Source organism: Chiloscyllium punctatum, chromosome 27 (genome assembly GCF_047496795.1).
Source record: "Chiloscyllium punctatum isolate Juve2018m chromosome 27, sChiPun1.3, whole genome shotgun sequence".
Taxonomy (NCBI): domain Eukaryota; kingdom Metazoa; phylum Chordata; class Chondrichthyes; order Orectolobiformes; family Hemiscylliidae; genus Chiloscyllium; species Chiloscyllium punctatum.
In genome coordinates this window covers 52,061,510-52,087,110 of record NC_092765.1, presented here as the reverse complement: position 1 = coordinate 52,087,110, position 25,601 = coordinate 52,061,510, and the positions used below count along the sequence as shown (strand labels likewise).

Here is a 25,601-nt window from a genome sequence, read left to right as displayed (position 1 = left end):
GATTCAGCCAACAACAGATTGCTGATTAGTTTGTGAAGTTATGACCAGTTGCGGATGACAATGGCCCTCAATCTTGATAATAACTGTCTCATTGGCACCTGAACAGCTGAACAGCTTGTGAGTGTGCATAATATTAGCTTCAGATCACATGTGCCACAAAACCTGTCCCAACAATTCAGGATCTAAAGCTCTCCCATCTGCAACAATTCTCCAGCTGATCCATCTTCCTAAATTCTGCACTCACAAGCATTGGGAATAGTCTGAATATTATTATTTTTGAGTTCATTTGCAGTGAATAATTGGAAAGTGGTGGGTGAACTCACCTTAGATTTTGAGAAGCCATCAGATGAAGTGTTACATTAAAGGTTATTGCAAAAAACAAAAGCTTACACTGTTATCGCATTGACATGGATAGAGGATTGGCTGGATAACATTCTACAAGTATCATTCTTCAATCAGGGTGGTAGGCATAAACCTGGAAACTAAGTCTGAATTAGGGAAACTATTAGAAAACATTTTAAGGCACAGAATTAATTTCACTTGGAAAGGCAAGGATTACTCAAAGATCATAGCTTTGTAGGTAGGAGGGAGATCATACCTAACTAAATTATTCAAGAAGATGATGAGGTTTGGAGATAAGGGTAATGCAGTTGACGTGGTCGATATGGACTTCAGTAAGGCATTTAATAATTTCTTTCATGGCAGACTGGTTAAGAAGGCAAGAGTCCATAGAATCCAGGACAAATTTGATCCAAAATTGGCTTAGTGAAAGCAAGCAGAGAGTAATGGTCAAATAGTGCTTTTCTGTCTGGAAGCCCGTGTCCAGTTGCAGTCTACAGAATTTGGTGCAGTATCCACTGTTCTTTTTTTGTGTATATTAATGACCTAGACACAAATATAAGAGGTTTGATTAGTTGGTTCACAGATGACACGAAAACTGATGTTATGGGAAATAGATTAGATTACTTACAGTGTGGAAACAGGCCCTTCGGCCCAACAAGTCCACACCGCCCCGCTGAAGCGCAACCCACCCATACCCCTACATCTACCCCTTACCTAACACTACGGGCAATTTAGCATGGCCAATTCACCTGACCTGCACATCTTTGGACTGTGGGAGGAAACCGGAGCACCCGGAGGAAACCCACGCAGACATGGGGAGAATGTGCAAACTCCACACAGAGAGTCGCCTGAGGCGGGAATTGAACCCGGGTCTCTGGCGCTGTGAGGCAGCAGTGCTAACCACTGTGCCACCGTGCCGCCCTTAGCAAGTGAGGATAAACCTAACTGAGCTCAGGGATAGTGGCCTAGTCTGCAGGGAGCAGTTGGAGGGTGCAGCAAAGGCACAGAGTAAGTATAAAACTAATTGAGCTCAGGGCACATTGTAACTGTGGGAAAAATGCAAGGACAGGTCATGTTTAACTGATTTACTGGAATTGTTTGGAGACATTAAGAATGCAGTGACCCAGTAGGTGTGATCTATCTAGATTTCCAAATGGCATTCAACAAGGCACCACCCGAAAGGCTGCTCCATAAGATAAAGTGCAGGGACCCGGGTTCAATTCCAGCCTTGGGCGACTGTCTGTGTGGACTTTGCACATTCTCCCCATGTCTGCATGGGTTATCTCTGGGTGCTCCAGTTTCCTTCCACAATCCAGATATGTGCAGGTTAGGTGAATTGGGCATGGGAAATTGACCATAGTGTTCATGGATGTGTAGGTTAGGTGTATTAGCCAGGGGTGAATGTAGAGTAAGAGGGTAGGGGAAATGGGTCTGCGTGGGTTACTCTTTGGAGGGTCGGTGTGGACTTGTTGGGCTGAAGGGCCTGTTTCTACACTGTAGAGATTCCATCATCTGTATTTCTAGTTGATACACAATAGACAGGACTGGATCAGTGGTGAGAATTTTCTCATCTAGGATGAGGGCTCAATAATCAGGAGGCACATGTTTAAGGAAAGAAAGACATTTAGAGGGGATTTGAGGAAAACCTTTTCATCCACAGGGTCAAGGATATCTGGAACTCGTGCCTAAAGGGGAACCCATAAGGCATGTAAGAACTATTTAGATGAACATTTGAAATGTTTTAGCATATAAGGCAAAGTGCCAAGTGTTGAAAAATGGGATTAATATAGATGGATATTTGATGATAAGCATGGAAATGATGAGCCATTGGGTTTCTTTCCATGCTGAAAAAAAAGTCGTCCGAAAAGAAAGCAGCGCAGTGACATAAATAAATCTTTTTCAGGTTGGCAAGTTTAATAAGTTGTGCGCTTCAGGGATCAGTGCTGGGAACTCAATTTAAGTAAAATGAATTGCGTGAGGGAATGAAAGGTATAGTTGCAAAATTTGCTGACAACAAAAATATTGGATGGAACGTAAATTGTGGAGAGAAAACAAGAAGGTTACAAATAGTTTGAGGGTCAAAGATATAGCAAATGAAACTATTTATGGGAAAATGTAAAATTGTCCATTTTGCAGGAAGGATTTTGAAAAGCATGTTATTGTGAGAGGAATTGAATGCAAAAATGTTGTGCTTCAGTGAAAAAGGCACTGGTGAGAACACATCTGGAGTACAGTACAGAGTATTCATCACCTTCTTTAAAGATAGATGTAAAGATGTTGTAGGCAGTTCAGGGAAGGTCTATTTGATTAATACCTGAAATAGAGTGTTATCTTAGGAGGATAACTTGGACAGGCTAGGCCTGTGTCAACTGAAGTTAGAAAATAAGATGTGACTTGATTGAAATACAAGATCCTAAAGAGATTTGACAAGTTGTGGAGAGAATATTTCCTCCTGTGGTAGAATCAAGAATTATGGGGTCACTGGCTACTTTAATTAATGACCAAATAGGCTCAAGAAGTTGAGTGGCCTACACCTCCACCTGAATCATATTCAGAACTTACAGATGGAATATAGAGGACTATATGAAGTGAAGGGGGGATATAGGTCACAGTAATCAAACAAAATTGAGAAAAGAACTAGTACACTGGAAACAACAGCAAATAAGGTCAGGTGGCTTGAGTATCAAGGGGGTCAAGGGTTACAGGGAAAAAGTCGGAGAATGGGGTTGAGAAACTTATCAGCCATGATCGAATGGCGGAGCAGACTCAATGGGCTGAATGGCCTAATTTCTGCTCTGATGTCTTATGGTCTCATAGCTTGAACAGAGGAACAAAATGTAACCTTCAAATTCACTATTTTCTCAGGAAGAAAGTTTCACAGACTAACAACCCTCAAAAACATTAACCATTCAAATACCTCTTCTGTCATGATTTCACACTTAAGACTTTTCCCAAAACAAGGCCAATCAAGTCTGAGCCACAGACTGGACTGAACTGGTCAGCTGTGTTCGATGCTGCTATTTTGCTCAAGGAACTCCTCTTCCCACTCTTTTTGTTTTAAAAATTCACTCATAGGATGAGGGTGTTGCTGCTTAAGCCAACATGGATTGCCAATCCCTAACTGCCCAAAGAGCAATTGAGAGTCAACCTATTTCTGTGGGTCAAACCAAATAGGGACGGTAGACTGCCCTCTCTAAAGGACATGAGTGAACTAGATTTTTTTCCTGACAATCGACAATGTGGTCATCATTAGAGTCTTAATTCCAGATTCTTTTCTAATGAATTCAAATTCAACCATCTGCCATGGCAAGATTTTAGCCCAGGTCTCAAGAATATTAGCTGGGTTTCTGGATTACTATTCTAACAATAATACCACTAGGCCATCATCTCTTCTATATTTTATCTACCCTTCTCAGGATCTTATACATTTCAAACAGACTGTTAATATTTTCCAGTAGCATTGATAGGGTAGACTTCAAAAAGGTGACAGCTTGGTGGTGGTATATGCATGAGAGTGGGTTGTTCTGAGTTCTCTGCACTAACTTTGGTCTCCACGAAGTCTCACAGCATCAGATCAACCACAGGCAGGGAAAGCTCCTGCTGTTTACATCCTCCAGGTTTGGAGCTTGAGCATCAGCTGGAGTATTTATGAGAATGAGGTGTTTATGGATAGCATATTTCACCCCACAGCCTCTGAAAGTGCAGGCAAAGTGGTTAACCGCAGATAGGGGGAGAAAAAAGGACCAGGCAGGTAGTGAGAGAATCTCTCTAAATGCATCTGGCTCACAGCCTTATTTCAGCCTTGCAAAACAATGAGAGTGAAGGCCTCTCTAAAGGTACCAGATCCCCTGAGCCAAGGCCATAACTCTGTATGTAATCCAGCTGCTCAAGCAGCTGTTTTGGTGGGGAGGAGTTGTTGCTGTGTAAAATGTCATTCACACCACAAGCGGAATACTGATCTCATTGTAGGAAGAGTATGATCGCACTAGAGAATGTTTTGAGGAGTTTTGCAGGATTCTACATGGGGTGGAGTGTCTGAACTGAGACAACATTGCATAGGCATGAGTTGGTTTCCTTGGGGGAGCTAAGGTTTGACGGGACTTGCTAACTTGTACAAGAACATCAGGACATAGAGAGGGTGGATGTTGTAACTTTGGCTGGGAAATCTAGAACAAGGGGATTTCAAAGGCTGTCAGCAAGTGCTATATATGAAACAAAGGAGTTTCCACAAAATAAAGTGTATGGAAACAATATATGGAAAATTAGTTTAAGAACAAAGTAGAGATAAATGTGTCATTATCAAGTTGGCAGAGTTTACCAGTGGATTGTTATGAGGATTAGTTTTGGAGCTACAGATATTTACAATCTACATTAGTGAGTTAGATAAGAGTGTAGGCTGTGAGAAAAATACAAAGAGGCTGCAAAATATAAAGATTGGTTCGATGAACAGGCAGCAAATTGGCAGATCGAATGTAATATAATGAAGTGTCAGATTATTCACTTTGGTTGGAAGATTACAAAGACAGACAAGACTTGCCTTTCATAAAACCATGTAGACTCTGCCTAATCATTATGATTTCAAAGCTTCCTGTTAACACCTCTTAATATCCAAGCTGCTGGCACCATTCTGGAATATAATGAATTTTCAAAGATCACAGCCAATGCATCCAATATCTCTGCAGTCACCTCTTTTAGAAACCTAGGGTGTGGGGCTACATCACTGCAATAATGTAATGCTAAAAGAGTCTTTAATTGAGGCTATCCAGGTAGAACTCAGAAATCTGAAAAAAAGGGCTAATTCCTTTGCTGGGATTACACTACATCCCTTCCAATAGCCAGAAGGAGAAAGAACAAATCAGAGGACTGTATGAGAAAACAGGGTTTTAGTTGGAGGGAGAAAGTGAGGACTGCAGATGCTGAAGATCAGAGTCGAAGACTATGGTGCTGGAAAAGCACAACCAGTCAGGCAGCATCCGAGGAGCAGAAGAATCAATGTTTCAAGCATAAGCTCTTCATCATTCCTTCATCATTCATCATCATGTGCTTTTCCAATACCACACTTTTTAAGCCCAAGGAATAAGCTAGTTATTTGATTGAAGTTTCAGTGAGCAAGTGTTTTGGAGATAGTGACCATAACTGTGTACATTTCAAAGTAATTATGAAAAGGGATAAGGTTAGGTGTCTAAATTGGGGGGGGGGGGGGGGGGAGAGATCAATTTCAATGTCATTGGACAAACATATCTGGCTAACATACTGGAAGTGGCTACTTTAAGTTAAGTCTCCAAATGGAAGTGGAAGTCTTTTAAAAGTAATATAGTGAGAATTCAGGGTGAACATCTTCCTCTAAAAGTGAAGGGCAATGGCAGCAAGTCTAGAGAAACCTGGATAACCAGGGATAACGAGAGTTTGATTAAGAAAAAGGAGGAAGTGTATGTTAAATACAGAGCATAAAAACAGGAAAGGTTCTTCAAAGGTATACAGAGTGTCAGGGGTTGCTTAAAAAGGAAAATTAGGAGTGCAAAGCAGGGCTACAGAGTATCTGGCAGATAGGATCACGGAAAAGACTAAGATATCTTTTCAGTATATTAAGAGAAAGAGGATTACTACAGAAAGAGACCAATGGGGTAACCTCTGCATGGACCCAAAGGATGTAGTTGAGGTCTTCAGTCAATATTTCTCATCTGTATTCAGAGGAGAAAGACATTGTAGCTAAGACATTTCAGTTGAAATGATGAGCTTCTTGAACATGTTAAGATTAAAAAGGAGCAGCATTAAATGTTTCAGTAGGCATAAGAGCCTGATGAGATGCATCTCAGGCTGCCAATGGGAGGCAAGGGAGGAGACTGTTATGCCCTGGAGGAGATATTTAGTAGTTGGCTGGCCTCAGGTGAAGTGTTAGATAACTAGAGGATAGCTAATGTTGTTTAAGAAGGACAGAAGGGATAGGACAGGTAATTAGAGACCAGCTAGTCTGACATCAGTGGAAGGGAAATTGGAAAAAACTTCTGAGGGACAGGATTATCAACACTTGGAAAGGCAGGGATTGATCACGCATAGTCAGCATCGAATTGTTGAAAGGAAGTTCTGAGAAGTTAATCTACTTGAGGTTTTGTAAAGGTGATTAAATATATTGATGAGGGTACTGCAGTTGATGTTGTTTACATGAGTTTCAGGAAAGTCCCACATAGAAGACTGATCCAAAACGTAAGAGCCCATGGAATCTCAAATCTGAACTAGCTTGCAAATAGGGGGCTGATGGTGGTGGAATTTTTGTGTATTCTGTTTGGAAGTCTTTGACCAGTGAAGTACCATAGGAATCAGTTCGGAGACTCTTGCTGTCTATTAATGACTTGGATGTGAATGTGGAAGGTATCACTGACAAGTTTGCAGATGCAATGAAAATTGGTGTTGTTGTTATTGAGGAGAATGGTCTCAGCCTAGTCATTACATTATCGGAAGGACATGAGTGCACTGGAGAGGGTGCCGAAGAGATTCACCAGGTTGTTGCCTGGGTTAAAAAGTCTCAGTTCTGAGGAGAGACTGATAAGCTGGGTTTGTTTTCCTTAGAACAGAGGAGGAAAGGGGTGGAGGGACAGAACTGATGGAGGTATGCAAACTTATGAGGCATAAACAGAGTACTTCACGAGAATCTTTTCCCCATGTCAGAAGCATTTAAAACCAGAGCACACAAATTTAAAATGAAGAGTTAGTGCTTTAGAGGAGATCGAAAAAAATAATTTTCATCCAGAAGATGGTAAAAATATGGAAGGTGCTGCCTGAGAGGGTGGTGGAGGCAGATATTCTTGCAACATTTAAGAAGCATCTGAGTAAGCACTTAAAGTGTCATGGCATATTAGCCAAGGACCAAAAGCAGGAAAATCGGATTAGTGCAGTTTGGTGTTTATTGTGTCAGCATAGATATGATGAGCTGAGGGGTTTGTTTGTATCTGCATGCCTCTGACACTCTCGATACTATACCCAAGGAATTTGTTGGATTTTACGCCCTTTTTTTTTAAGTTGTTGTCTTCTAATGCTATTCATTTTAAAAACTTATTCTCATTATCCCATGACTTCTGCCTATGCATATGAAAAGAAAATAGCTTTATTGAAATAAAATAAAAAGCCAGCAATTTGTGGAAATGACTTTGAGACATCCAAGATGAGTCGGAACAACATATCATTCACAATTTTTACAAGTTTTCGAATACATGAATAAAGAGGGCTTTGCTGTGATCATGTGGAGCCCTGGGTACACAGTTTTGATGTCCATATCAAAGAAAATGAAATTCTTGCTTTGGGAGGAGATGCAATAGCTCTTTGGTGCATTGATTCCAAGGGTTAGATAATTTTTCCTCATAGGACAAATTAAGTAAACTGGACATATATACTATGGAGTTTCAAACAATCAGATGACCTCATGGAAAGATAAGATTTTCAAAGAGCTGAGAGAGACTGCTTGTCCTTGCTGGTCAGTCTCAAACTCAAGAACATGGCTTTCTCTTAAGGGATCAGCAACATTTGGAATTTTTACCTTAGACAGCTATGGATGTTTAATCATTGAAAATACTCGAACCTATAATCAGCACACTTTTTAGGCTCCACAGGAATCATGTTAAGTGGAGACTGAGCAAGAAAATAGAGTTGTGGCTAAAGATCAACCATAATCTTAGTGAATGGAGAAGCAAATTTAGGGGGTCCTGTTGCCTCCTTTTGCTCTTATTTTTATGTTCTTACATCTAATATTCTGATTTGTCTGATTCTTTAATAAAATTAGAACTCACCACCTCATAAGAGGATAGCTATCCTTGTTCCCAGCTAAAAGATCCCAAATTTTACACTTACAATTCTTCCACAATTCATAATCTTCTGCTGTGATAGAAGGGTCTTTGAGTTTTCGTTTTCGTTGCTTCCTTCCCGTTGGTGTTTCAGGAGTCTGGTTTCTTCTGACATCTTGGAAGAGTAATGTATTTTAAAACTACAATGTCACAATCAACAATTGTTCTCATCATCTATTAAGCATAGCATGATATGGTATATGCTTACTTAAAATCCTTCACGATTTTGAAAGCTCCTATCAAATCTGCCCTTAGTCTTCTTGACTTGTTAAAGTAGAAGTGCAGCTTCTTCAGTCTTGCTACTCAACAACAGTCCCTTACCACTGTTATCACTCAAGTAAATCTTACCTGCATCCCCTTGATTAACTTCACACATCTCAAAGTACAGTGTCCTGAATTGAACACAGCAGTCTTAGCATTCCTCCCCGGGACACCACTGTATCCCTTCTTGCTTTGGAGATGCCAGTGTTGGACTGGGGTGTACAAAGTTAAAAATCGCACAACACCAGGTTAAAGTCCAACAGGTTTAATTGGAAGCACAATAGCTTTCCCTCTGTCATCCTAATCATACTTCATTAGTAGCTTCGCATGATCAGGAAGGAGAGATCCCATCCTCAGTGAGATACAGCTTGAGTGAGTATACAGGTCTGGGAATTTGGTGGCAACTTGGAAATTTAGTGCAGAGGGGAAAGAAACGCTATTGCTTGCTTTTCTTGGATCATGGTTTGTAAGGTTTGTTTAACAGGATAACTGAAGTGCAGGATTAGGGGCCAAGAACAAAAGAATGACATGACAGGAAAACTAAGTTCATTGGTTAGTGACAGCTACCAATTTGACAATCTATTGTAAGTTACTTTCAGAGTGAAGGTAAATAAGGCAAATAACAGATTACAGATGATTCTAAAAATCAAATTTAAGATGAAATAATAAGAATAGAGATTCCAGGCCAGGCAATATGTTGTAACTGCATGATGTGGGAGCCAGTGGACCGTACTGTGGCTCATTGTAACCACATATGTAGCAAGTGTTGGTTGTTTGATGAACTCTGGCTCAGAGTTGATGCGCTGGAGTCAGTTTTAAACACTGTGACACAGCACGGGTGACTCAGTGAATAGCACTGCTGCCTCACAGCACCAGGATCCCAGGTTCAACTCCAGCCTTCGGTGGCCGTGTGGAGCTTGCACATTCTCCCTGTGTCTGCGTGGGTTTCCTCCGGGTACTCCGGTTTCCTCCCACATTCCAAAGATGTGCAGGTCAGGTGAATTGGCCATGCCAAATTGTCCATAGTTGTTAGGTGCCTTAGTCAGAGGAGGGGTGGGTTACTCTTCAGAGGGTCGCTGTGGACTTGTTGGGCCGAAGGACCTGTTTCCACACTGTAGAGAATCGAATCGAATCAAATCAAGGAGGAAGAGTTAAATGGATGCTGTGTTTCAGGAGGCAGTCACAACTCTTAGATCATCCACCACAAACTTGGTAAGTGGTCAGGGACAGGAGGGTATGAATATGAGTGAGGCAGGTAAAGGGGTTCAGGAGGTAGTGCTGAAGGAGCCTCAGCCTTTGAGTGTGTCCAACAGGTCTGACTCCCTGTGCGGATGAGAGTGGGGTTCTGGGAAGGATGGGCAATCTGACCATGGTACAGGGTGCCACCCAAGACTAGGGAGAAAAGAGAAATGTAGTTGTAATCAGGGATAGTATAGTCAGGAGAATGGACACTGTTCTGCTGGATTGAAGGACAAGGTTGTCTGGCGCACTGACCTCTACACTGCTGAAGCCAAATGCCAACTTGAGGACACCTCTACTTACCGCCCCCTCGACCATGACCCCACCCCCCATCACCAAACCATCATCTCCCATACCATAAGGTTTGGGAGATCACCTCAGGAGATCTCCCACCCACAGCTTCCAACCTCATAGTCCAGGAACCCCACACTGCCCAGTTCTACATCCTTCCCAAGATCCACAAGCCTGACCACCCTGGCTGACCCATTGTCTCAGCATGCTCCTGCCCCACTGAACTCATTCCTACCTACCTCGACACCCTAGTCCAGGTACTCCCCACATACGTTTGAGACACCACCTCTTCCAAGACTTCCGTTTCCCCAGCCCCCAAAACCTCATCTTCACCATGGATATCCAGTCTCTCTACATCTCCATCTGCCATGACCATGGCCTCCAAGCCCTCAGTTTCTTCCTCTCCCACCGTCCCCAAAAGTACCCTTCCACCAACACTCTCATTCATTTGGCCGAACTGGTCCTCACCCTTAACAATTTGTCCTTCGAATCCTCCCACTTCCTCCAGACCAAAGGGGTAGCCATGGGCACCCGTATGGGCTCCAGCTATGCCTGTCTCTTTGTTAGCGACGAAGAACAGTCCATCTTCTGTAATTACACTGGCACCACTCCCCATCTCTTCCTCCGCTACATTGATGACTGCATTGGCGCCACCTCGTGCTCCCGCGAGGAGGTTGAGCAATTCATTAATTTGACCAACACATTCCACCCTGACCTTAAATTTACCTGGACTATCTCTGACACCTCCCTCCCCTTCCTGGACCTCTCCATCTCCATTAGTGCCAACCGACTTGACACCGACATTTTTTACAAACCCACCGGCTCCCACAGCTACCTGGATTACATCTCTTCCACCCTACCTCCTGCAAAAATGCCATCCAATATTCCCAATTCCTCTGCTGTACCTGCTCCCAGGAGGACCAGTTCCACCACAGAACACACCAGATGACCTCCTTCTTTAGAGACCGCAATTTCCCTTCCCACGTAGTTAAAGATGTCCTCCAACGCATCTCGTCCACATCCCACACCTCCGCCCTCAGACCCCACCCCTCCAACAGTAACAAGGACAGAACGCCCCTGGTGCTCACCTTCCACCCTACCAACCTTCGCATAAACCAAATCATCCGCCGACATTTCCACCATCTCCAAACAGACCCCACAACCAGGGATATATTTCCCTTCCCACCCCTTTCCACCTTCCGCAAAGACCGTTCCCTCCGTGACTACCTGGTCAGGTCCACGCCCCCCTACAATCCACTCTCCCATCCTGGCACCTTCCCCTGCCACCGCAGGAATTGCAAAACCTGCACCCACACCTCCTCCCTCACCTCCATCCAAGGCCCTAAAGGAGCCGTCCACATCCATCAAAGTTTTACCTGCACATCCACCAATATCATTTATTGTATCCGTTGCTCCCGATGCGGTCTCCTCTACATTGGGGAGACTGGACGCCTCCTAGCAGAGCGCATTAGGGAACATCTCCGGGACACCCGCACCAATCAACCACACCGCCCTGTGGCCCAACATTTCAACTTCCCCTCCCATTCTGCCGAGGACATGGAGGTCCTGGGCCTCCTTCACCGCTGCTCCCTCACCACCAGACGCCTGGAGGAAGAACGCCTCATCTTCCGCCTCGGAACACCTCAACCCCAGGGCATCAAGGTAGACTTCAACAGTTTCCTCATTTCCCCTTCCCCCACCTCACCCCAGTTCCAAACTTCCAGCTCAGCACTGTCCCTATGACTTGTCCTACCTGCCTATTTTCTTTTCAACCTTTCCACTCCACCCTCCCCCCTGACCTATCACCTTCATCCCCTCCCCCACTCACCTATTGTACTCTATGCTACTTTCGCCCCACTCCCACCCTCCTCTCATTTATCTCTCCTGAAACGTCAATTTCCTGTTCCTCGGATGCTGCCTGAACTGCTATGCTTTTCCAGCACCACTCTAATCGTGACTCTGGTTTCCAGCATCTGCAGTCATTGTTTTTAACTGGACTGAAGGGTAAGGCTGGTAGGAATAGGGAACAAAGGATGAATAAAGAAATTGAGGCTCTGGTCAAGGATAAGAATGAGGCATGTGCCAGGTATAAGCAACTGGGATTGAGTGAATCTCTTGAAGAGTATAAGGGGAGGAGGGACAGGATTAAGAGAGAAATCAAGAGGGCCAAGGAATCCTAAAAAATTTCTACAATTTTACATCAAAAATCTGGAGCACAGAGAACAGAGAACATTACAGTGCAGTAGAGACTCTTCAGCCCTCAATGTTGCACTGACCTGTGGAACCAATCTGAAGCCTATCAAACCTACACTATTCCATTCTCGTCCATATGCCCATTCAATGACCATTTAAGTGCCCTTAAATTTGTCCTTATTTAGATCAACAGCCAAGGATAATCCAAAAAAAATCTAAAATTTTACATAGATGATCTGAAGCAAGGTATAGGTGGTCTGATTAGCAAGCTTGCAGATGACACTAAGATTGGTAGAGTCACAGATAGTGAAGGGGACTGTCAGAGAATGCAGAAGCATAGATAGATTGAAGACATGGGCAGAGAAATGGCAGATGGAGTTTAATCTGTGAAAACGTAAGGTGATGCATTTTGGAAGATCCAATTCAAGAGTAAACTTCACAGCAAATGGGAAAGACCTGGGGAACATTGATCTACAGAGAGATCTTGATGTTCAGGTCCATTGTACCCTGAAGGTGACAACGCAGGTCGATAGAATGGTCAAGGCGGCATACAGTGTACTTTCTTTCATTGGACAGGGTATTGAGTATAAGAGTTGGCAGGTCATGTTACAGTTGTATAGGACTTTGGTTCAGCCACATTTGGAATACTGCGTACAGTTCTGGTCGCCACATTACCAAAAGGATGTGGATGTTTTGGAGAGGGTGCAAAGGAGGTTCACCAGGATGTTGCCTGGTATGGAGGGCACTAGCTATGAAGAGAGATTGTGTAGATTAGGATTATTTTCATTAGAAAGGTGGAGGTTGAGGCCTACAAAATCATGAATGGTATGGACAGGTGGATAGCAAGAAGCTTTTTCCCCAGAGTGGGGTCTCAATTACTAGGGTCACGAGTTCAAGATGAGAGGGGAAATGTTTAAGGGAGATATGTGTGGAAGGATCTTTACGCAGGGAATGGTGGTGACTTGGAACTCATTGCCAGCGGAGGTGATCGAGGCGGGCATGATAGCACCATTTAAGATGTATCTAGACAGAGACATGAATAGGCAGGGAGCACAAGGATACAGACCCTTAGAAAATAGGCGACAGGTTTAGATAAGAGGATCTGGATCAACGCAGGCTTGGAGGGTCAAAGGGCCTGTCCCTGTGCTGTAATTTTCTTTGTAATTTGTTCTTTAAGTACATTAAGAGCAAAAGAGCAACCATGGAGAGAATAGGGTCCCTTAAAGATCAACAAAATCACCTATGTATGGAACCACATAAGAATGGAGTGATACTTAATGAATATTTTGCATCAGGATTTACTGTGGAGAAAGACAAGGAAACTAAGGAACTTGGAAAAATAAATATTTATGTCTTGAAATAGTCCATATTACAGAAAAGGATGTGCTGGACATCTTAAAAAACATAAAGGTGGACAAATCTCTGAGGCCTGATCAGGTGTATCTGAGGATGTTGTGGGAAACTAGGGAAGAAATTGCGGGTCCCCTAGCAAAGTATCATCTGCCACAGGTGAAGTGCTGGAGGATTTCAGGATGGTTAATGTTTAAGAAAGGCTGCAAGGAGAAGCCCGGGAACTATAGACATCAATGGTAGGCAAGTTGTTGGAGGGGATTTTGAAAGATAAGATTTAGATGCATTTGGAGAGGCAAGGACTAATTAAGGATAGTCAACATGGCTTTGTGCATGAGAAATCTTATCTCACAAACTTGATTTGAGGTTTTTTTTGAGGAAAAGACCAAGAAATAGATACGGGCAGAGCAGTGGATGTTATCTATATCAACTTTCGTAAAGCCTTTGACAAGGTTCCACATGGTAGACTGGTTAGTGAAGTTAGATCACATGGGATTCAGGGAGAGCTTGCCAATTAGCTATAAAATTGGCATGATAGAACATAGAACATAGAAGAATACAGCGCAGTACAGGCCCTTTGGCCCTCGATGTTGCGCCGATCCAAGCCCACCTAACCTACACTAGCCCACTATCCTCCATATGCCTATCCAATGCCCGTTTAAATGCCCATAAAGAGGGAGAGTCCACCACTGCTACTGGCAGGGCATTCCATGAACTCACAACTCGCTGAGTAAAGAATCTATCCCTAACATCTGTCCTATACACACCACCCCTTAATTTAAAGCAATGCCCCCTCGTAATAGCTGACTCCATACGTGGAAAAAGGTTCTCATGGTCAACCCTATCTAAACCCCTAATCATCTTGTACACCTCTATCAAGTCAGAGACAGAAGGTGACAGTGGAGGGCTGTCTAAAGGACTGGAGGCCTGAGCGCAGCAGTGTTCCACAGTGATCAGTGCTGGGTCCACTGTTGTTTGTCATTTATATAAACAATTTGATTTAGAATTTAGGAAGCATAGTTAGTAAGTTTGTGGATGACACCACCATTGGTGGTATACTGGACAATGAAAAAAAAATCTAAGATTACAAAGGGATCTTGATCAATTCCGCCAATGGGCTGAGGAATGACAGATGGTTTTAATTTGGATAAATGGATTGCATTTTTTAAAAATGAACAAGGGCAGATTGTACTGTGGATAGTAGCACCCTTGGCAGTGTTATTAATCAGAGAGGTTCAGGTACATTGTTCTTTGAAAGTTGCATCACAAACAGACAGAAGGCAGTTGGGACGCTTGCTGCCATAGGTCAGGCCATTGCATTTAGGAATTGGGACGCACGTTACAGTTATACAGAACATTGGTGATGCCATGTTTGAAGTACTGTACAGTTCTGGTGTCCAGCTATCGGAATGATATTATTAAATTGGAGAGGGTCAGCAGAAAAGATTTACAAAGGATATTACTAGAACTGGAGAGTTTCAGTTTTAAAGAGAGACTGGGATTTTTTTCACTCGAGGGTAGGAGGTTGAGGGTGACCTTACAGGAAGTTTATAAAATCATGAGGGGCATGGATCAGGTGAATAGAAAAGTCTTTTCCCTAGGTTAGGGGAGTTCAAAACTAGAAGGCATATTTTTAAGGTGAGAGGAGAAAGATTTAAAAGGAACCTGAGGGGCAACATTTTCACAAGGGTGGTTCACATTTTTTTTAGAACATTACAGCGCAGTACAGGCCCTTAAGCCCTCAATGTTGCGCCAACCTGTGAAACCAATCTGAAGCCCATCTAACTTACACTATTCTATTTTCATCCATATGATTATCCAATGACCATTTAAGATTATATCATATTAGATTAGATTAGATTCCCTACAGTGTGGAAACAGGCCCTTCAGCCCAACAAGTCCACACCGCTCCTCTGAAGAGTAACCCACCCAGACCCATTTTCCCTCTGACTAATGCACCTAACACTATGGGCAATTTAGCATGGCCAATTCACCTGACCTGCACATCTTCGGACTATGGGAGGAAACCGGAGCACCCGGAGGAAGCCCATGCAGATATGGGGAGAATGTACAAACTCCACACAGATAGTCGCCCGAGGCTGGAATCGAATCTAGGACCCTGATGCTGTGAGGCAGCAATGCTAACCACTGAGCCACCGTGCTGCCCCTTAAATGCACTTAAAGCAGGTGAGTCTACTGCTGTTGCAGGCAGGGCATCCATTCCAAACCCCTACTACTCTCTGAATGAAGAAACAACCTCTGACATCTGTCCTATATCTGTCATCCCTCAATTTAAAGCTATGTCCCCTCATGCTAGCCTTCACCATCCAAGGAAAAAGGCTCTCACTGTCCACCCTATCTAACCCTCATGTGGAAAGAACTGCCAGAAGAAGTCATAGATAGGTACAGTTACAACATTTAAAAGACATTTGGACAGGCATATAAATAGGAGAGGTTTACATATGGGCCAAATGTAGGTAAATGGTATGAGTTTAGTTTGAGAAACTTAGCATGAGTGACTTGGAACGAAGGGTGTGTTTCCATTGTGTATGACTGTTGTTGTGGTTCTGTTCGCCAAGAACAGAACCACAACAACGAGCACCCGAGCTACAAATCTTTTCACAAATTATGTATGACTCTATGGCTCTGTGGCTAGGTTTATGAATCCTGAAGGCTATGTTGTCTGCCTGGTGTCTGCATTCAGGATATCTCATCTGGGCTGCAGAGGAATTTGGAGTGGGAGGGGAAAGCTCCAAATCATGGTCCAAATAGCTAACAACAATATAGGTAAAAAAAAGAAAGAGGGAATAGCTCGGAGCTAAATTAGAAAGCAGAACCAAAAAGGTAATAATCTCTGCATTACTATTGAGCCACCAACGAATTGCCACAATATCCACAAGATTAAAGAGGTAAACATGTGGGGCTCAAAGACTGGTGTGCAAGAAACAGGTTGAAATCCATGGGACATTGGCAGCAGGCAGGAGCTGTTCCGATGGGACGGGCTTTATCTGAATCTTGTTGGGACCAGGGTCCTTGCGAATTGCTTAACTAGGGCTGTGCATAGGGCTTTAACTAAATAGTGGAGAGATGGGTTCAGTTGTGTGGAAAACAATTAAAGGGGGGCACACAGCAGAAGTTAAAGTTTCCAGAATAAGTAATAGGACAGAATATGGAAAGGGTCAGGAATCCAACGACAGGCACACCAGGCAAAGGGACAACTATGAGAAGGGGGTCAGTCAACACAGGTCTTGGAGTGTTATACTTAAATACACTGAATAAGGTAATGAGCTTGTAATGCAGGTTGAAATTGGGAGGTACCATGTTGTGGTGTCCAAAACGTGGTACAAGGTGATTGAGATGAGAACTGAATATCTAAGGATACACATCCCGTTGAAAGGACAGGCAGATGAGGAGGGATTGACTAAATAAAGTATATGAAAGGGATAGCAAAAATAATATAGAGTAGGAAGGTGTAAAATCTCTGTGAGTAAAGATGAAGAATTGCAAAGAAAAAGGTCCCTGATGGGAGTTTTTACAGGTTTCCTAGCAATAGACAGGATGGGGTGTCAGTAATCAGGGAAGAAAATAAAATAAGGAGATTAAAAAACACACGTAATCAAGACACTATTAGAATAATCACTGGGGACTCCAATACTCGCAGAGATCATAATACAATAGAAGTCACCCTGCAGTTTGAGATGGAGATGGTTGAATCAGGTGCAAGGCTATTACAATTGAGTAAAGGTAACTACAAAGACATGAGGGAGGAGCTGACCAGAGTTGATTGGAAGGGGAGCTTAGCCAGGAAGGCAGTGGAGCAAAAACAGAACGAGTTTGTGGAGTTTAATTTGAGAAGCACAGCAGAAATTCATTGAAAGGAAGAAGAAACACGTTAAGGGGATTATGAGACAACCATGCCTGACCAGGGAACTCAAGGACAGTATAAAAACAAAAGAAAAAGCACACAGTACAGTGAATATTGGTGGGAAGGCAGAGGATTTGGAAACATTTGAAAACTAGCAGAGGATAATTTAAGAAGCAATAAGTTGGGAGAAGACAAAATGATCGAAAGCTTGCGAGTAATAAGATTTGAAGAGTGTTTTTTAAGATGTCTAAAAAAATGAGAGGCAAGAATGGACATTAGATGCTAGAAAATGAGGCCAGAGAAATAGTAATAAAGAAATGGCAGAAGAACTGAATAGGTATTCAGCTATAATGGAAAACACCAGCAGCACACCAGAACTTCAAGAGTCAGGGGCAGAGATGAGTGTAGAGGTCATCACTAAGGAGAAAGCACTGGGGAAGCAGAAAGTTCTGAGGGTGAATAAATCACTTGGAAGTGGGTTACACCCCAGGTTCTGAAGGCGTTTGTAGGCAAGTGGGCAAAATGGCAGATAGAATAAAATGTGATAAAATGTGAGCTAGTGCAATTTGGAAGGAAGAACAGAGGCATATACTCTTTTCGAAACAGGGAAAAGGCATTGGAAATATGAAGTACTAAGGGACTTGGGAGTCCTAATTCAGGATTCTCTTCAGATTAACATGCAGGTTCAGTGATGGTGAGGAAAGCAAAACTATGTTGGTATTCATTTCAAGACGGCTAGAATACAAGAGCAGAGATGTACTGCTGAGGCTGAATAAGACTCTGGTCAGACCATAGTTATAACATAGAAAGCAGTTTTGGGTCGCATATCCAAAGAATGAAGTGCTGGCATTGGAGGAGAACCAGAAAAGGTTTACAAGAATGATGCTGGAGATGAAGAGCTTGTCATATAAGGAGCAGTAAAGGAGTCTGGGTTGTACACTGTGGAGTTTAGAAGGATGAGGGAAGATCTGATTCAAAATTATAGAATATTGAGATGCCTGGACAGCGTGGACATGGAGGAGATGTTTCCATTAGTAGAAAAGACGAACACCAAAGGACATAGCCTTACAGTGATGGGACGACACTTTTGAACTGAGATAACAGGAATTTCTTCAAGCAAAGCATGGTGAATCTGTCCTTCAACAGCTGTCCTTCAATCTTATGGCAACTCTTCAATATGTGCAGAGGACTTGAAAGTTAGAAAGTTAAAGTCAGAGCCCTCCCTTGCTGTGCACAGCAGTCTTGGATATATCTCATCTGCCACATTACCAAAAGGATGTGCATGCTTTGGAGAGGGTGCAGATGAGGTTCACTAGGATGTTGCATGGTATGGAGGTAGATAGCTATGAAGAGAGATTGAGTAGGTTAGGATTATTTTCATTAGAAAGACCGAGGTTAAGTGGGGACTTGATTGAAGTCAACAAAATCATAAGAGGTGGATAGCAAGAAGCTTTTTCCCAGAGTCGGGGGGGGGGCTCAATTACTAGGGGTCACGAGTTCAAGGTGAGAGGGGAAAAGTTTAAGGGAGATATGTGTGGAAAGTTCTTTGTGCAGAAGGTGGCGGGTGCCTGGAACACGTTGCCAGTGGAAGTGGTAGGGGTGGACACGATAGCATCATTTAAGATGTATCTACACGGATACATGAATGGGCATGGAGCAGAGAGACACAGACCCTTAGAAAAATAGGTGACGGGTTTCGATAGGGGATCTGTTCTATTGCAGGCTTGGATGGCCGAAGGGCCTGTTCCTGTGCTGTAGTTTTATTTGTTCTTTGTAAATCCTGTCCCTCAAGATTCCCTCCAACAATGTGCCCACCACAGATGTCAGGCTCACCACCTATAGTTCACTGGCTTTTCCTTACCACCTTTCTTAAATAGTGGCACCACATTAACCAATCTCCAGTCTTCCAGCACCTCACCTGTGACTATCAATGATACAAATATCTCAGCAAAGGGCCCAGCAATCCTTTCACTAGCTTCCCACAGACTTCTCCAGTACACCTGATCAGGTCTTGGGAATGTATCCATTTTTATCTGTTTCAAAACACCCAGAATCTCGTCTTCTCTAATATGGACACTTTTCAAGATGGCACCATCTATGTCCCCATATTCTATACCTTCCAACTCCTTCTCCACAGTAAACACTGATGCAAAATACAGAGGAACCTTGATTATCCGAATATAAATTATCCAAAAATCGGATAATCCGAAGGAGATCTCCAGGTCCCGACAGAAACTTCACATCAAAGACGTGTGTCCAACACTGATTGCGTATTTTGTTTACAGTGATTAAAAGTGCTGCCGAGAACAGTCCTGGACTGATGGGAGCACAAGCACCATCTCTAAATGACTGACCTCCCACCCCTCTCCCTCTTCCCACACTTTCCCTGGAGTTCAACACAGACGTGTACCCTGGACCCCCCCCCCCACTTCCCCAGATAATCTCTCTAACATTATTGTCTACAGGGCAGAGGTGGAACCTGTCAAAACGTTGCAGTAAAAAGTTTTGTGTGTGTGTGTGCTCACTCCCCCCCAAAAGGCAGTGGCAGTAGTAGCAGCAGTCTTGTTGTTTGGGTCCAGTTCAGCTGCCCTGGAGAGGGGGTGGGGGCGTGTGAGGATGGGGGTGGGGGCGGGGTGGGGACTGTGTTGGACAGGATTTAGGGGGGTGGGTGGGGGTGCGGTGTTGGATGGGATTGGGGTCGGGTGGGGGTGTGGTGTTGGACAGGGTTGGGGGGCAGGGGCTCATTTGCTGTGCTGCTGCTAGTCTCTTGAACAGAGAGCAGACTTAATAGAAAACTCCAAGCCCCAGAGGAAAGACATTGAATCGATTAACCGAATAATCAATTATCCAAACAAAATAGTGCTCACCCATCTCCTTCGGATAATCAAGGTTCCTCTGCACTCGTTTCATATCTCGCCCATCTACTGTACCTCCACACAAAGGTTGACTTATTGATATGTGAGGGGCGCTATTCTCTCCCTAGTTACCCTTTTGTCCTTAATGTATTTATTAAAACCCTTTGGATTCTCCTTAACCCTATTTGCCAAAGCTTTCCCCTTTTTGCACTCCTGATTTCCCTCTTTAGTATACTCCTACTGCCTTTATACTCATCTAAGTATTCATTCGATCATTACTGTCTAAACCTGACATTTGCTTCCTTCTTTTCCTTAACCAAACCCTCAATTTCTCTCGTCATCCAACATTCCTATACATACAAGCCTTGCCTTTCACCCTAACAGGAATATACTGTCTTTGGACTCACGTTACCTCATTTCTGAAGGCTTCTCATTTTCCAGCCATCCCTTTACCTGCAAACATCTCCCCCCAATCAACTTTTGAAAGTTCTTGCCTAAAACCATCAAAAGTAGCCTTTCTCCAATGTAGAACTTCAACTTTTAGATTTGGTCTATCCTTTTCCATCACAATTTTGAAACTAATAGAATTATGGTCACTGATCCCAAAATGCTCCCCCGCTGACACCTCAGTCACCTGCCTTGCCTTATTTCCCAAGTGTAGGTCAGGTCACCTTCTCTAGTAGGTACATCTAAAAACTGAATCAGACAATTTTCTTGTACACACTTAACAAATTCCTCTCCACCTAAATCCTTAACACTATGGCAGTCCCAGTCTATGTTTGGAAAGTTAAAATCCCCTACCATAACCACCCTATTTTTCTTACAGATAACTGAAATCTCTTTACAAACTTGTTTCTCATTTTCCCACGGGTTGCTAGGGGGTCTATAATACAATCCCAATAAGGTGATCATCCCTTTCTTATTTTTCAGTTCCACCCAAATAAATTCCCTGGATGTATTCCTAGGACTATCCTCCCTAAGTAGCAGTAATGCTATCCCTTTCCAAAAATGCCACTCCCTCTCCTCTCCTGGCATCCTTACTATCCTTCCGAAAGCATTTGTATCCTTGATTGTTAAGCTTAACATTCCAGGATAGAAATTAGCCAAATCTCTGTAATTGCTATGAAATCCCAGTCCCATGTTCCTAACTGTGCCCTGAGTTCATGTGCCTTCCTCATTATGCCTCTTGATTGAAGTAAATGCAGTTTAATTTATCAGTTCTACCTTGTTAGAACATAGAACATAGAACAATACAGCACAGAACAGGCCCTTCGGCCCACGATGTTGTGCCGAACTTCTATCCTAGATTAAGCACCCATCCATGTACCTATCCAAATGCCGCTTAAAGGTCGCCAATGAATCTGACTCTACCACTCCCTCGGGCAGCGCATTCCATGCCCCCACCACTCTCTGGGTAAAGAACCCACCCCTGACATCTCCCCTATACCTTCCACCCTTCACCTTAAATTTATGTCCCCTTGTAACACTCTGTTGTACCCGGGGAAAAAGTTTCTGACTGTCTACTCTATCTATTCCGCTGATCATCTTATAAACCTCTATCAAGTCACCCCTCATCCTTCGCCGTTCCAACGAGAAAAGGCCGAGAACTCTCAACCTATCCTCGTACGACCTACTCTCCATTCCAGGCAACATCCTGGTAAATCTTCTCTGCACCCTCTCCAAAGCTTCCACATCTTTCCTAAAGTGAGGCGACCAGAACTGCACACAGTACTCCAAATGTGGCCTAACCAAAGTCCTGTACAGCTGCAACATCACCTCACGACTCTTGAATTCAATCCCTCTGCTAATGAACGATAATACTCCATAGGCCTTCTTACAAACTCTATCCACCTGAGTGGCAACCTTCAAAGATCTATGTACATAGACCCCAAGATCCCTCTGTTCCTCCACCTGACCAAGAACCCTACCATTAACCCTGTATTCCGCATTCTTATTTGTTCTTCCAAAATGGACAACCTCACACTTGGCAGGGTTGAACTCCATCTGCCACTCCTCAGCCCAGCTCTGCATCCTATCTAAGTCCCTCTGCAGCCGACAACAGCCCTCCTCACTGTCCACAACTCCACCTATCTTTGTATCATCTGCAAATTTACTGACCCACCCTTCGACTCCCTCCTCTAAGTCATTAATAAAAATTACAAACAGCAGAGGACCCAGAACTGATCCCTGCGGAACTCCACTTGTAACTGGACTCCATGCTGAATATTTACCATCTACCACCACTCTCTGACTTCTACCGGTTAGCCAGTTTTCTATCCAAGTGGCCAAATTTCCCTCTATCCCATGCCTCCTGACTTTCCGCATAAGCCTACCATGGGGAACCTTATCAAATGCCTTACTAAAATCCATGTACACTACATCCACTGCTCTACCCTCATCCACATGCTTAGTCACCTCCTCGAAGAATTCAATAAGACTTGTAAGGCAAGACCTACCCTTCACAAATCCGTGCTGGCTGTCCCTAATCAAGCAGTGTCTTTCCAGATACTCGTAAATCCTATCCCTCAGTACCCTTTCCATTACTTTGCCTGCCACAGAAGTAAGACTAACTGGCCTGTAATTCCCGGGGTTATCCCTATTCCCTTTTTTGAACAGGGGCACAACATTCGCTACTCTCCAGTCCCCTGGTACCACCCCAGTTGCCAGTGAAGACGAGAAGATCATTGCCAACGGTACTGCAATTTCCTCTCTTGCTTCCCACATAATCCTAGGATATATCCCGTCAGGCCCGGGGGACTTGTCTATCCTCAAGTTGTTCAAAATGTCCAACACATCTTCCTTCCTAACAGGTATCTCTTCTAGCTTATCAGTCCGTTTCACACTCTCCTCTTCAACAATACGGTCCCTCTCGTTCGTAAATACTGAAGAGAAGTACTTGTTCAAGACCTCTCCTATCTCTTCCGACTCAATACACAGTCTCCCACCACTGTCCTTGATCGGACCTACCCTCGTTCTCGTCATTCTCAGGTTTCTCACATATGCATAGAATGCCTTGGGGTTATCCTTGATCCTATCCGCCAGGGATTTTTCATGCCCTCTCTTAGCTCTCCTAATCCCTTTCTTCAGGTCCCTTCTGGCTATCCTGTATCCCTCCACTGCTCTGTCTGAACCTTGTTTCCTCAACCTTATGTAAGCCTCCTTCTTCCTCTTTACTAGACATTCAACCTCCCTCGTCAACCAAGGCTCCCTCACACGACCATTTCTTTCCTGCCTGATCGGTACATACATATCAAGGACACGTCGTATCTGCTCCTTGAAAAAGTCCCACATTTCCACCACATCCTTCCCTAACAGCCTATGCTCCCAACGTATGCTCCTCAAATCCTGTCTTACAGCATCGTAATTTCCCTTCCCCCAATTGTAAAATCTACCTTGTTGTGCGCACCTATCTCTCTCCATAACCAAGGTGAAAGTCACAGAATTGTGGTCGCCATCACCAAAATGTTCACCCACCAACAAGCCCACCACTTGTCCCGGTTCGTTACCGAGTACCAAATCAAATATGGCCTCCCCTCTGGTTGGACAATCTACATACTGCGTTAGAAAAGCTTCCTGGACACACTGCACAAACACCACCCCATCCAATCTACTTGATCGAAAGAGCTTCCAATCAATATTTGGGAAGTTGAAGTCGCCCATGACTACGACCCTGTGGCTTCTGCACCTTTCCAAAATCTGTTTCCCAATCTGTTTCTCCACATCTCTGCTGCTATTGGGGGGCCTATAATAAACACCCAACAAGGTGACTGCACCTTTCCTATTTCTGACTTCAGCCCATACTACCTCCAGAGGCAGATCCCCCTCAAACTTCCTTTCTGCAGCCGTTATACCATTTCTAATTAGCAATGCCACCCCCCCTCCTTTTTTACCACCCTCCCTAATCTTACTGAAACATCTGTAACCAGGAACCTCCAACAGCCATTCCTGTCCCTCATCTATCCATGTTTCCGTGATGGCCACAACATCGTAGTCCCAGGTACCGATCCACGCCTTAAGTTCACCCACCTTATTTCTGATACTCCTTGCATTGAAGTATACGCACTTGAGCCCATCTCTGTGTCCGCAAGTAGTCCCTGTCAGTGCTACCTTCTCCACAGCCTCCCTACAGTCTTGGACATCCTGACACACAGCTAGCTTACTTGCTGGACTACAAGTCCGGATCCCATCCCCCTGCCAAATTAGTTTAAACCCCCCCGAAGAGTGCTAGCAAACCTACCCCCCAGGATATTGGTGCCCTTCTGGTTCAGGTGCAACCCGTCCTGTTTATACAGGTCCCACCTTCCCCAGAATGCAGTCCAATTGTCCAAATATCTGAAGCCCTCCCTCCTACACCATCCTTGCAGCCACGTGTTCAACTGCACTCTCTCCCTATTCTTTGCCTCTCTGTCACGTGGCACCGGCAACAACCCAGAGATGACGACTCTGTCTGTCCTAGCTTTTAGCTTCCAGCCTAACTCCTTGAGCTCTTGAATGACCTCCCCACCCCTCTTCCTACCTATGTCGTTGGTGCCAATGTGTACCACGACTTCTGGCTGCACACCCTCCCCCTTAAGGATTCTGAAGACACGGTCCGAGACGTCTCGGACCCTAGCACCCGGGAGGCAACAAACCAGCCGAGAGTCTCCCTCATGTCCACAGAACCGCCTGTCCGTCCCTCTAACTAGAGAGTCCCCTATAACTAGCGCTCTCCTCTTCTCCCCCTTTCCCTTCTGAATCTCAGAGCCACAGACCCCTTCACTGCAGCTTACACCTGCAAGGCTGTCCCCCCCAACAGTTTCCAAAGCTGCATACTTATTTTTTAGGGGAACGACCACAGGGGAACCCTGCACTGCCTGTTTCTTCCCCTTCCCACCTCTAACTGTTACCCAGCTACCTCTGTTCTCTGGCGTAAGTATGTCCCTGTAGCTTCTATCGATCACCCTCTCAGCCTCTCGAATAATCCTCAGCTCATCCAACTCCAGTTCCAGTTCCCTAACTCGTTCGGTGAGGATCAGGATCTGACTGCATTTCCTGCACACGAAGTCGGCCGGAGTATCGGTGGTCACCCCTACCTCAAACATCCTGCAGGAGGAACATTCCACCGCCTGCGCTGCCATGACTGTACACTTTGTCTCCAAAAACAAGAACACTGACTCAATAACCTGGGGTCTGCTTTGTTCCTTCCTACCCTGACTGTTTGACTCGCTCCCTTTCCCAACTGTTCCAGTCTCAATATGATGTCTTCCCTCACTATTTCCCTGGATCCTACACCACCACCAACCCCCACACCTCCTCTGGCTGCCCACATTCAGTGTGTACTGCTACTGTTGGTTTCTGTTTATTTTGGAGGAAACCTGATTCCTGAACTGG

At 44.2% G+C, this 25,601-nt stretch overlaps 1 protein-coding gene across 4 annotated transcripts in view; it reads right to left on the bottom strand.

The window, feature by feature from the left end:
* The window catches only part of LOC140453699 (nuclear GTPase SLIP-GC-like), a 147,787-nt gene that overhangs the window by 113,558 nt on the left and 8,628 nt on the right, over positions 1-25,601 (bottom strand). For all 4 annotated transcript variants that reach the window (XM_072548650.1, XM_072548651.1, XM_072548653.1 and 1 more), the window contains exon 3: positions 8,185-8,292. In XM_072548650.1, coding sequence (XP_072404751.1) covers positions 8,185-8,292 — 108 coding nt within the window. The remainder of the gene's footprint in view (positions 1-8,184; positions 8,293-25,601) is intronic.